The 12,315-nt window shown below is 43.7% G+C and overlaps 1 protein-coding gene across 5 annotated transcripts in view; it reads left to right on the top strand.

Moving 5' to 3' along the window:
- The window catches only part of NOD1 (nucleotide binding oligomerization domain containing 1), a 37,554-nt gene that overhangs the window by 8,944 nt on the left and 16,295 nt on the right, over positions 1–12,315 (top strand). For 2 of the 5 annotated variants that reach the window (XM_083825052.1, XM_083825053.1), the window contains exons 4-9: positions 1,153–2,956; positions 5,055–5,138; positions 5,832–5,915; positions 7,480–7,563; positions 9,577–9,660; positions 11,810–11,893. In XM_083825052.1, coding sequence (XP_083681178.1) covers positions 1,153–2,956; positions 5,055–5,138; positions 5,832–5,915; positions 7,480–7,563; positions 9,577–9,660; positions 11,810–11,893 — 2,224 coding nt within the window. Of the gene's footprint in view, positions 1–1,152; positions 2,957–5,054; positions 5,139–5,831; positions 5,916–7,479; positions 7,564–9,576; positions 9,795–11,809; positions 11,894–12,315 lie in introns of those variants that run through there. The other 3 variants (XR_014580057.1, XR_014580058.1, XM_083825054.1) reach the window with 3 other exon arrangements.

The raw sequence follows: 12,315 nt of genomic DNA, 5'->3' as shown, positions 1-12,315 counted from the left end.
TGGGAGAATAAGAGAGTCTAGGAAGGCATAGCCAGAGAAAATACATGTGAACGTGCTGTGTTTGCTACTAGTGGTAGCCAAAGAATTAAAAGGCACACCGTATAATGCAACAGTCATGTTGATTTAATGCCATGTTTTGGTAAAGTCAAGCTCTTTCTCTATTTGTTTGTGGATATATAGCATGATGGCATATCCACCTTGTGCCACCTATGGTTTATTAGCACCACTGTCTTGTTTTGGCAATGGAATAGCCAGTGTGCCATGGTGAGGGCAGTCAGCAATGAGGCAGGCTGCCCAGAGAGGCTGTGGAGTGTCTGTCCTTGGGGTTTTCAAGATCCCATTAGATAAAGCCGTGAATAACCTTATCTCATCTCCTAGAAGGTCCTCTTCTGAGCAGGAGGTTGGACTTAAGACATCCCAGAGTCCCTTCCAACCTGAATTATTCTATGATCCTAAATGATGCCTTAGACTTAAAGTCAGACTTAAAGTATAGCAGGAATACCTGTTTTGCTCTTGAGAGGTCTTTTCGTACTATATAAATATACAAGCATTACTTTGCCTCCATCAGAAGTAAAGCTTCTGTTGCAATAAAAACCCAATGCAACATTGCACAATAACTAGGACTTTCATTTTCTGTGTCAGCCTAAAAAAGATCTTTTGAGATGCCTGCTTTCTAAAGGACATGCTTTCTATTTGCAATAATAAAAATTACCAAACAAGTTAGGAAAGAATGACCACCTGCCTGATAGAAGTAACAGGTAGAATATAAATGGAGTAAAAAGGCAGATGCCAAAACTAATCTGTGACCAAAACCCCCTGTCTTCGCAGAGACAAATCTTTAACAAAGGTTCAAGGGCTTGACTTAGAGTCTCAGCTAAAGTTGGAAGCCTCCTAATGCATTGCAGTGTCTTGGAGCCAGTACTGGTTTTCAGGAGACGGTGACTTACACGTTACCTCTTTCATCAGCAATTTCATTAGCAAATCTCTGATTTTTCCAAGAGACTAATGATGGCGGCCCAAAGCCATAGAAGTAATCTGCCAAAGAACTGATTTTACAGAAGAATTATTTTAACTTATTGCCCCTCACAGTTCCCACGGAGGTGAGCCATCATATGCAACAGGCTTTTTAATAACACTTCACTGTCTTTTTAGTTAGCAGGTATTGCCAGAAACTCAGACATGAGCTGGGACGAGACTCCAAGTTTGTTATGTCGTATGCTCAGAGGGAAGAGATGCTGCTTGAAGAAACTTACTCTAACAGTATTATGGAGATGGTCAGTTTCACCAATGAGAGCCTAGGTGAAGTGTGTCAATTAGAAGCCCTTTTTGATGATGCAGTTGGGCTAATTAATGAGGATGGAGAGACTATTTATGTCTTCGGCGATGCGGGAATTGGAAAATCTATCTTACTGCAGAAGATACAAAGCCTGTGGGCCAGAAAACAGTTGGATATAGGGGCCAAATTTTTCTTCCGTTTCCGATGTAGAATGTTTAGTTGCTTTAAGGAAGATGAAGCCGTATGTTTGAAAGACTTGCTCTTCAAATATAATTGCTACCCAGACCAGGACCCCGCAGAGGTGTTCCATCACATCTTGCAATTCCCTCATACGGTTCTTTTCACGTTTGATGGCTTTGATGAGATCTATTCCAACTTTGATCTCAGTAGTGTTCCTGAGATGTGTTCACCCGATGAACCCATCCACCCCCTGGTGCTGCTGGTAAGCCTACTCAGAGGAAAGCTTCTTAAGGGATCCAAGAAAATTCTTACAGCACGGACGGGAACTGAGATCCAAAGAAACATCATTAGAAAGAAGGTGTTGCTCCGTGGTTTCTCCAGCAGTAACCTGAAGGAATACACTGCCATGTTTTTCAAAGATGAGGGGCAACGAACACTGGTATTGAACCAGCTGGAAGCTAACCCCAATCTCTGCAGTTTGTGCTCAGTGCCTTTATTTTGTTGGATTATCTTTAAATGCTACGAACACTTCCATTCCATGTATGACAGCCACGAACTTCCAGACTGTTCTGTTACGTTGACAGATGTGTTTCTGCTAATGGTTGAAGTCCATCTGAACCGGTCTCTGAAAACAAGTTTGCTGAAGAACAACACCAGGAGTCAAGCAGAGATGTTCAAAGCAAGAAAGGAAACCCTTCTAGCCTTGGGTAAAATTGCATACAGAGGGATGGGGAACTCCTTCTTTATCTTCGAGCAGGAGGAGGTCACAGCAGCAAACATCTCTGAAGAAGATTTGCAATTGGGTTTTCTCAGGACAGTTAAAGGTTATACTGGCTTTGACAGTCAGTCCACTTATGAGTTCTTGCACTTAACCCTTCAGTCTTTTTTCACAGCTTTGTTCGTGGTTATTGAAGAGAGAGTAGGCACCAAGGAGTTACTTCAGTTTTTCAATGAATGCTCTTCCACTGAGACTGCCCAGCCTTCTTGCCTTCACATCCCTTGGTTGAAGAAACACCTGGCAGGGGAGGATCCTTTCCGAAACAACGAACACTTCCATTTTACCAACCTTTTCCTTTGTGGCCTGCTTTCCAGATCCAAGCAGAAGCTCTTCAGGCACTTAGTTTTGCCTGCAGTCATTAAGAGGAAGAGAAAGACACTCATCACATACCTTGGGGAGAGCATGAAATCCCACCTGAAGGGCCTCACTCGGTCCAGGCTCCTCAACTACAATCAGATTCAGGTCCAGCCAAATTTTGTTTGGATGCTGAGGTGCCTTTATGAGACTCAAAGCGAGAAAGTGGGGAAGCTGGCTGCCAAACGCATGCACGCCAATTACATCAAGCTGACATACTGCAATGCCTACTCTGCTGACTGCAGTGCCATTTCCTTTGTCGTGCACCACTTCCAGAAGCGCCTGGCTCTGGATTTGGACAACAACAACATCAATGACTATGGAATAAAACAGCTGCTGCCCTGTTTCAGCAAACTTGCCGTGATCAGGTAGGAGTTTGTATGAGCTGGTTCCTGCTTAGCCTTGGTTTATTCCACTAACAGCGGGGCTAGAGGAGGTGATCTTGAAAGCGGAGAAACATGAAAATTCTCACTGCTGCTGGAAATTAAAGTGCAGTTGGCCTTGAAAGCAGAAATCAAACCCTGGAAATAGCCTCATGCAGCATGATTTGGATTAGAGGTTTGACTACCCCCAACTCTGCCACTTTCAGGTCTTATGAAATATTTGTTCAGTCAGCCACAGGAGCAGGGGCAAGTGAATTTGGAAACTCGAACAGAAAAGGTGGTAAGAAGTCCTTAGAAGCCAGGACTGTTTAAGCCTGTTAGTTAGCTCTATCACAAACTTTTTTTCTCAAAAGTGGATTTTTATGGGAGAAAGTGCTTAGGGGAGAAGAAAGGAAACAGAAATTCTTCCTCCTATATCTGAAGATTGTCTGAGCCTGTCTCTGCCCTTGGACATACAGGGTGAGAGAGAATCTGCCATTCACAGTAACCCATGATCAAATGCTGTGAATGTCTTGCTTTTACGTCCTGCCAAGATGTCTGGCTTTCACAGAATAAAAGCTGACATGTAGTACTTCATGAAAGGATGTAGCTCAAGTGTTAGTTGTGGTATTTCCCTGAGGTGATGTGGAGGGAGGACATGAGCTGGTGTGATCGGGGCAAACTAATTCCACCTCTAACATCACAGGCCACATTGTTCCACCTGCTGAGGTTGTATAATGTAGCCATGCCTTATTTGGCCAAATATTCAGGTGCAGAAAAACAGGAACTTCAAGTATTTATTTTTTGAAGTTCCTTCAGCCTCATGAGATTTTTATATTTTTTTAATGAATGGATTTATTACTCTTGATTGGCTTTGCTCTGCCTTTTTTTTCCCCTTCTATAAGTCTTCTAGAACTAGATCAAAGCAATTGATGCTCGGTGTCTCCAGTAGGCTGCGAATCAGCTGACCTCCCAAAAGAAAGCAATAGGGAAACTTAGGGAAAAAAAGCGTAAGTCTGCAAAACAAAACAAAGAAGAAAAGGACAGTCTTTTGTTCTTTGTCCGTATCACACAATCATGCCCTGCACAGTGGGAGCTTAACGCTGTCTGCAGCACCTCACCAGACTGTTAGGCACCCACCTTGTCTTTGTGGATTTTTCTCATGTTAGGACTTTTCCTGTCCTACAGAACTTGGTCATTAGAAGTGAAAGGTTTCCAAGAGCTTAATGATCCCTTTCAAAGAATCAGTCTGCTCTGATGTGGGGAAATGCCATCCTGATTTCTCCTTTGTGCGAGTGTGTTTCAAAGTGACCACGTTACCAACCAGCAAGAGCCCAGGAGGCTGCTGGCGATAGGAGCTCTCAGCTTCAGAGTTTGTGTAGAAACTAAAGCTGGTCAAAATGTTTTCACTGGGACAGTTCTCCTTAGAAAATGTGATTTGTCAGAATTGGAATGTTTCACAGGAACCTGTCCAGTTAGCCACAGTGAAAAAGCTTCAGTTGTTTTTGTTTTGTTTTGTTTTGTTTAAAAAAAAAAAAAGTATTTTCATTCCGTGAGTGACTGACATTGATTTGTTTTGAGTGTAATTGGGACAATAAATTGGAAACATCTAGCATACCTATGGGACTGCAGTTCCATTTCCTGGCCAGAGCTTTTCACAACCTTTATTCAGTGGAGCCTGAAAGTGTTGTGCCTTTCAAGACGTCTGGCTTTAACTAGGTACCCAGAGAGAAGGTTGCAAGAGTGCTCTGGAAAGTTTGTTTTTGCTAGCATCAAGTGGAATTTCTGCAATCACTAAGCACGGGAAGAAGATGAGGTGTTTGTCTCTGGTTTCTGACTTACCACATTTTATGGTTTTCAGGCCTATGGACAGCTTCCAGAACACTGCCTTGGTGTTTGGGGGCTTTTTGTTTTCTTTTGTTTTTGAAGTGAACCATATAAAAATGAGCTCACATTTCCCTTAATTGCTTTTAATACGTGGTATAAGAACCTATTGAAATGTCAGAGGGAACTGCACAGACCTCAAGTCATTCCTTAACTCATGGGGGATGAACACTTGTAATCTCTATTGATTCTAACTCTCTTTTCTTTCCTTTCATCCCAGGCTCAGTGTAAATCAAATCACAGATCATGGAGTAAGGATATTATATGAAGAACTCTCCAAGTACAAAATTGTGACTTTCTTGGGGTACGTACCAACTGGGAGCAAAGCACTAGGTATTGATACTGGAAAATAAAACTGCAGTGCTGATAGTGCTGACACAGCATAGGTGGGGTGGGAACCAAAGACACCTCCTTTTTTAACATATAAAGTAACATTTTTTTAAAAACTTTAGTTCATAATCAAGTTAAAGCTGGTAGGCATGTTAGCTCTGCCTTCCCACTCTTGGTTAAGAGGCTACATAAAAATGACTTTTAGAGAAGTGAGCGTGAATACCAAGAATGACCTCCTTCTTCCAGTGCCTTACTGTAAGTACATCTGCTCAGGTATCTGATCTTCACTAATATTTGCAAGGGGATTTTATGACATTTTAAAAAATGAAAATACATTCTTCTGGTGTTTTCTTTTTCTTCAGACTTATGCGGTGTTATTTCTGTACTGACACAGGAATAAAGGGAAGATTTGTTTGCTTGAGGAGACCATGCATTAAAAAAATTGTACAAATATTTTCCCATGATTTACAGCCTGGTCTCTTGTATTTTATATCTAGACCTTCACAATATTAACTGCATATCAAAATAGAAATACAAGCAATTGTGCATGTGTACAGAGCCGTACAAAAAAGATAGATGCTCTGTGTGCTTTATAAAACATCCAGGTTGTAAATATTAAAGTAACAGCAGGAATAACCTATTTTTGACAATGTGATTTTTCTTTAAGCTTATACAACAATCAAATCACTGATGTTGGAGCCAAATATGTTGCGAAACTCATTGAAGAATGCTCAAGCCTTGAATATGTTAAGTAAGTTGGGCTTTTTTTTTCCTTTATACTTATACAGTATCATAATTAAGGTAAAGCAACTTGAAAAGGGAGGTAGAGTGAAAAAAGGCAAAAATTTTGTTTCAACTAACATATAACTTCGATTGCATTTATGTATTTTTTTACAGTAGTCTAGCAGTGAATGGCAGCAGGTGAAACTCTTGAATTCACAGTCTTTAGTAAAGATTGCATTGCATTATCAGTGGAATATGGTGGTAGGCAAAAGGGGAGAGCACGAGACCTACTCTTTACTTAAATCCAGTTTGAACACTCGAGTGAGGCTTAAGTGGTGCACGAACCTTGCTGGCCCTTGCAGTGGGTGAATTCACTTGCATTTAGCACCAGGCTTCGTTATATCCAGCCTTTTATGGGCCGTTGGGGTCACGCTGTGCTAGTGTCATACCTCAACACTGGAATTACCCAAATTCACTCGGTAAGTTGTTTCCTTTAATTCCTGGAACTTCTCCACATAACTGTCTGGCCATGCACAACACTGATTTGACATAAAGGTAAATCATTAACCGATGGTTTAATTATGACCACAGCAGAAAATGAAGGTAACTACAGCAATGCCAGCTGCTGGTATGAAGGTAGCAACCCACAGCCAGGGATTGTTGGGTTCTAGGCGTTGTTCTGCCACTAACTTGCTGTGAAACCCCACACAGGCCACATACTTCCCACTCAAAATATTTGCAGAATTCTGAAGCCCAAGAGCTCTCCAGTTCTCTCACTGCTTTAACAGAGTGATTTGTTTATTTAATCTTCTAACTTCCACCAAAAAACCTGTTGGAAGACAGTTTCTGTCAGGCTACCTCGTAAGCCCAGAGATTGTTTTGGGATAGAATACATATTCGTGTGCCTGAAGTCAGTCAAACAAACCAGTTTTAATTTATGTAAATTCAGTGGCTTGAGGGGTTTGGAGGGTTGGTTTGTTCTTTACAGTAATGTATATGCAATCGAGACTTGCCTCTTTCTTGGACTGCAGCCATGTGATACTCCCGCACAGGCCAAGAAAAGGAAAGGTGTTCCAAGAGCACCAGCCACTGACCAGTGCTGCATTGGCCTGTGCCACCACCTGTAGCCTGTGCTCGGAACAGAAAGACCTGAAATTATTAGTCTGTGCTTATCTGCTGCAGTCTCCTCTCGAGCTACACTACCAAGAAATGCTCTGCTCCCTCTGGCATCATGCTGCGTGTAATTCATGTACTCTGCAGCAACAACTGATATTATGAGTTAGATTAAAAACCAGGCAGGGAGCCTTGTCTTGGGGATCAGTTCCTAAGCCTCATTTCTGACACACGGAACACCAAAATCAAGACCCTACCCAGTAATGCATCTTACTAGGAGGGCCAACACACAAAATATGTCTTCGTTTAATCGAAGGTCAAATGCCTGCAGTATTTTTTACTCCAGGTTAATCTTTGATAACTGTAACTAGCCTCCATAGTTAATTAGCCTTAAATGCTTGTATTGCTTCATGAGCTGGTGTTCTAATAGCTGTACTGTTGTAAGCGATGTACCTCATCAATTCATGTGTTTTGTGCAGAATAGGAGCAAACAAAATAACTAGCGAAGGAGGGAAGTGCCTCGCCCAGGCCATCCAGAAGAGCAAGACAATGTTTGAAATTGGGTAAGTTCAGTGCTTAGGAGGAATGCTCAGGGCTTGGTCTTGGCAAGGCATTTGTAAATCCCTTAGGATTTCTTCTTTCATTCTTACCTTCCCTCCTTCTCCCATTTCTTCTCCCCCTCCAGCTGTAGACCAAACTGGTGAAGAAGCACAGCCACATTTTCTACTCGGGGCAAACAGGGGCTGCTTTATTGTTCTCCAGTTCACACAATGATTTTCTTCCTGTTCTGTTGAAACCTTAAAGGAGAGACAAACTAAGAAGACAGAATGTAATGATAGCTATTTCCTTTGCAGCACTGTAGCTGTTGTAGAAATATTTAGTCATTAAAAAACAAAACAAAAGAAAGAATGGTTTTATGACTATTGGCGATGTACCTAGTTATTGAGTGTCAAGGTTAAGATTGTCAAACATTCTGTGTCAAGTCCTGATAAATTTGTGAGCTCTGAGAATAAAAAGGAACTCCTCATCATCCTTCTGTCCTGGACTTGAGAGCCTCCTGTTATTGGAAGGAGATCTCAATGTACTCCAAAGCTTTGATCCCTGTCCTCTTTCTTAGAAGAGATGCTAGACTTGACGGGTTGATTTTTTCCCTCTGGCAAATCCCAGTTTTTCTTTTCACTCCGCAGGAAAATGTTCTTCTTAGAGTCTAATACTCAAATACATGGAATTAAAACTTTTGTTTGGCCATCATGAATACCACAGTAACGAATATGAAAATCAGGTTTGAACAATCAGATTTTGGCCTTTATTTTTGTTGTTCTACAACATTTCACAAGAATAGTTAACAGCAAGCACACTGCTGTTGTCATGCAGATGGGTCTGCTGTGCCTTTGTGCTTGCTGTAATTTCAATGAAAGACTTCTGTTTTCTCCTTTGGAGGAAATAGTCACTCCACAAGGATTTATGATAGCTTGAATAGCCATGTTTAAGCAGGTATATTCAGCATTTATGTGACAAACTGCATTGGGTCTGAAGGACAAGGAAATTCTAGGGAACTTACTGGAAGTGGCTGTGTTTAGATACCACAAAACTCAATTGATTTTAAGAGCTGCCAACCAATTACCCATCAAGCTGAGTGTAGCTCTGAGTCATCAAGGCATGAGCTCTGTAGAAAAAATTGTAACTCAGCAGAGACTCTTTCAAGCCTTAGAATACATGGTGAATTGTCAAAACCGTTGGTCTGCGTGGAAAGGATTTGACCAGATATTGCTACTTAATGTCGATCAGACCTGTGCAGCTTTTACCATATTACCTTCTCTTAGCACTCTCATGTTATCAAGGGTTGCTTTTCCATCAGAAATACCGTTCCTTAGAAGTATGTGGGAGAGTCCCAGGGTCATACAGTGCCTGTGAGATTCTGATCCCTCTCTTGGCAGCTGATGAGAGAGGAGATACCACTTGGGTATAACACTGAAGGAACTGTAACCATTTTACCATATTGCTCTGAAGGAAAGGGGGAGCTTATCGAGCTCATCCAAAGTCATCCCTTTGGGTACGGGTCACTGTGCAGCTGTGCGTGCAGGGAATCTTTCCCAAGGCCCGTACTTCGAGCTGTGTAACAACCAGTCCGTGCCCAACAGGTAACAGGAAAACTGCAGCAGGGGTACCTACAGCAAATGCTGAGCAGGTGGATTTAGGACTTTGTGTATTTGTCACAGCAGCTCACTGTACAGATCACAAGACTCCTTCACCCCACAAGGGTAGAGGGCTGCTGAGGGTTTGCCCAGCACAGCAAGACAATCCCAAAAGCATTCGCACTGCAGCAGGCTGTCTCCTAGAGCTGCTTCTGTGCTGTGGCCTTAGGGTACTGGTGAGTCAGAGAGGCTGATGGCGTGGTGTGCAGGGAGTGGAACATGCCTGGCTCGGTGGGGATGGTTCGTGCCAGGTTTCTTGCAAGCCTCAAAGCCTGGGAAGTATTGGTGGGGGGAGGGAAAGGGAGAGAAAAAGAGAGAATGCGATGCTGAGGGGCAGCAGGGCAACACACCTGATATCTCCTGCTTTCCTGTCTTCACTAGGATGTGGGGTAATCAAGTTGGAGACGAAGGCGCAAAGGCGTTCGCAGAGGCCCTGAGGAACCACCCCACGTTAACGAACGTGAGGTAAAACCCCAGCCGAGCCTGGCAGCTCGACATAGCGCTGACTTTCCCACCGCGCTTCGAAGCAGTGACTCTTTCCACCACTCGTTAGCTTGGGACGCCATCTGGTATCGTGGTCTTCACTTCGTACCTAACAGGTGCCGGGTGCAAGCAAGAGGCCAGGTTGTTTGAATCGAAAAGCCCCGTGCAGCCATAAAGCAAGTTAAAAATGTTGCAGGGCTGGCATCCTTTCCTCTCTCTGCACCTCCTCTCCTCATGCCGCAGAGTTACTGGCATTTGTGAAGGCACATGGTCAGTGGGTGCCATTTTGATCTGGGAGCGTTAGCAGAAGGATTCACAAGCTGTTGCAGAACCAGGCTCCAAGGGAGCTCGGTGTTAACAGTTGCTGTGGTGAAGATACAGCAGTTCTTACCAAAGTAAGTCTTAGACAATCCACTGTTTGGGTAGGGACTGTGGTGTTTTTAATTCAGGTTCAGCCTGAATTAAGCTTCCAGTGGAGCTGCAACACCACAAAGTCAGTGGCAATGAGATGTGGATCTCACTGGGGTTCAGTAATTAATCTCAAACTAGCCTTCTGGAAGCCCTAGTGTGGGTGAAGTTGGCAGCACAGCAGGGAGAAGCCAGCAGTGTACAGACAGCCCCTCCCCTGCCTGTCTTTCAGATCCCAACTGGGGATTTCAAGGTGCATATTGTGGCTGCTGCTGCTGTTTTGGAGTCCCTCCACACAGCTGGAGCACTGGGATCGTGGTGATCCTTTCAATTTGTCTCCCAGTTCCACTGGCCTCTCTGGTGAGGGAACAGATGAGGTTTCTTTGTTTCCCCACAAGGTGGCACATGGCACCAGTTTCTTCACAAATACAGCGCTCGGGGAGTTTGGGGATCTCTTGGGAGCTTATTGCTGCCACTTCAGATCCAGGGATTTCAGAGCTGGTGGCTTGTCCTCCTTTCTGTCAGCTTATAGCTGGGCTTAAAAAATTAAAAGCTGAGCAGGTGCAGTGACCTAGATATATTTAAACTTAAAAGCTATCTGAAATAGCCATCTCCCCCTAATTGCAGAATCCATCCAGATGCATCAGACTTGAAAGCAAACAGTTTGAACCTGAATCAGAGCTGGCTTACACCTGGGATTCTCGGACGGGAACAAATATGCTGATGAATGTGCTTGCAAAAATAAGGAGGGGTAACTGCAAGCTACAGCCACATTTTGCTGGCACCTGCGCAGGGCGAATCTTCAGCTCTGCAGTGTACTTGCACTGGGGCTCACTTCTTATATTCCACCGGTTAATCTTGGTTCATGATTTAAATGCACAGCTAGCACCAGCTCAATATGGTAGCTTTATGCAAAGGTTAAGAGAAGATAGTTCCTGCTACATCAGCTTACTTCAGCATATTTGCCATTTTTAGGCTCAGTCATGAGGGACTGAGAGTATACAGTCTCAGCAGAAGTTAGCAGGGGCTCATGCTAGCACATATTCTTGCCATTGCCCCGCTTCATCTCCTTTCTGCCTTTTTTTTTTTCGAGGCCTTGCACTGTTTTCAAGCTCTGGCCTAGCTTCTGAGGATGGAAATGCTTTTTGAACTCACAAAGCCTGAAGCATAAGTTTTAACTGGATGATTTTGCCAATGTCTATTCAAAGAACGAAGGGCAGACTAAGAAATGTTTGTGGTTTGTAATGGAAAGCATGCATTTACAAGCTCATCTCTCCCTGCACAACAGAAGGTATTGTGTTTAAGAGTCAAAACACACCACTTAAAGGAAAAAGTGCCCAGTTTGTACAGGGGGTTGGGATGACAAATGCATGTACAAACCTGTGTGCTGCTGAGCACAACTCTCTCCTTGCTAAAAGCCACAGCTCTCAAAATCATCGGCTGCATCTCTGCTGTCAGTCCCTAGAGTGAGTTTGCAGTCACCGACAGCAAACCTTGTGGCCTGTATGACAGACCTGCGATCAGGCAGCAGCCTGTGATCTGTTCTCCCGTGTAAAATTGACAAAGACCTGCTGGTTTGCAAAGTGTGTGAGCTTTGGAGCAGCCAAATACTGAACTGGACCACTGAGACACAGATCGTCCAGGATACTCATTAGTGTTTGCCAGTGACAGGGTCAAGTAATGCTGGCTGTCTCTTAAGCCTTTGTGTCTGTTCACTTCACAGTCTCGCATTCAATGGCATCACGTCAGAGGGAGGCAAAAGTATTGCTGAAGCCATGCAGCACAACAACTCCGTGAAAATATTCTGGTAATCAGTGGTGTGCTCTGCTTCTCCTCTTCCTTCTCCAGAGAAAGCTGCAGCCTAGTTTTACTTCCTCTGATCCCATCTGCTCCTCCTCCTCTCCCTTCTCCCATCCCCTGTATCTCACTACCCTTTGGAAGAACGTGGATATGAGTAGCAGATCAGCTTTCCCGCCTGGAGGAGCATTGCTACACTTAGAGTGTTTCTGTGGGAAGCTCGGTGTGTGATGTGGACTCCTTACATTCCCGTAGGTCTTGGTGTAGTGGTTTGGGATACCCCACTATTTGCATCGAATGTGCTCAGGTGAAGCCAGTCGTAGCTTTGCTGCAGTCCTGTGTTGACAGGGGAGCAGACCGTACGTTTCACACAGTGGCTTAGGAACTTTTTACAGCTGCAGACCTCAAGCCCATGTCCAGTGAGAGTGCAGA

Source organism: Anser anser, assembly GCF_964211835.1.
Source record: "Anser anser genome assembly, chromosome: 2".
Classification (NCBI taxonomy): Eukaryota; Metazoa; Chordata; class Aves; order Anseriformes; family Anatidae; genus Anser; species Anser anser.
This window is presented reverse-complemented; position numbering and strand designations above follow the sequence as displayed.